A 689-nucleotide genomic window follows, 5' to 3' on the forward strand; every position below is an offset into this window, starting at 1 on the left:
ATTTGGTGTTTGCACAAAACCATCGTAAAGAATTAAGAACTGGAGGTGAAGGGGCAGACAGATGGAAGCATAAAGCACTCTTCCAATTGCTGTTGGCATTTTCCTGCTTAAGAGGTGATTTGGTATCATCTGTGTAATGCAGGATACTACACTACTGTGGAAGACATCCCGTGCTCCCTTCTTGAGAACACAGATTTACATCAGTTTCTGTGAAGGCAGCATGATCTAGGTCTCAGGGGGACCTGGAGCACATTAAGGTGTGGACAGATGGCGTCTGCCACACTAAATGGTGAGGCTATGGGATAACCATAGACCAGGGAGTGAGACACCATCAATGCTCTGCCAGAGATGTGGAGCAACTGGAGCCAGGGCACACAGGTGGACCACTTACAACGATCCTACTGTGTGGATATTACCTGCATTGAATCACAATCAAAATGGACAATTTGGTAAGAACAAATAAACACACTAAATATATTTGTTTCTTTCCCACAAATTAAGATAGTTGAGCCTTGGCTGTTTTACCTCGGGAGATGAGGACAGGAAAGGTTTGATGTATATATTGGAGTCATGTACTTTCAGGTCATGGTCTCCCAGTCCTCGAGTCACTCCAATTGTTGCCATAACCCGAGCCTGGAAATAAAGCAAAGCAATGGGATCAAATCTTGTTACATGCACTGCGTCAATAG

General features: G+C 44.3%; 1 protein-coding gene across 1 annotated transcript in view; it reads right to left on the bottom strand.

Annotated features, from left to right (window-relative positions):
* Positions 1-689, bottom strand: part of PPM1H (protein phosphatase, Mg2+/Mn2+ dependent, 1H) — a gene marked incomplete at its 5' end in the record, with an annotated part of 49,519 nt that overhangs the window by 12,747 nt on the left and 36,083 nt on the right. Inside the window, one exon of the mRNA XM_010083612.1 lies at positions 526-633. Within this exon, the coding sequence (XP_010081914.1) occupies positions 526-633 (108 nt within the window). The remainder of the gene's footprint in view (positions 1-525; positions 634-689) is intronic.

The sequence above is a fragment of the Pterocles gutturalis genome, unplaced genomic scaffold (assembly GCF_000699245.1).
Source record: "Pterocles gutturalis isolate BGI_N339 unplaced genomic scaffold, ASM69924v1 scaffold685, whole genome shotgun sequence".
NCBI lineage: Eukaryota > Metazoa > Chordata > Aves > Pterocliformes > Pteroclidae > Pterocles > Pterocles gutturalis.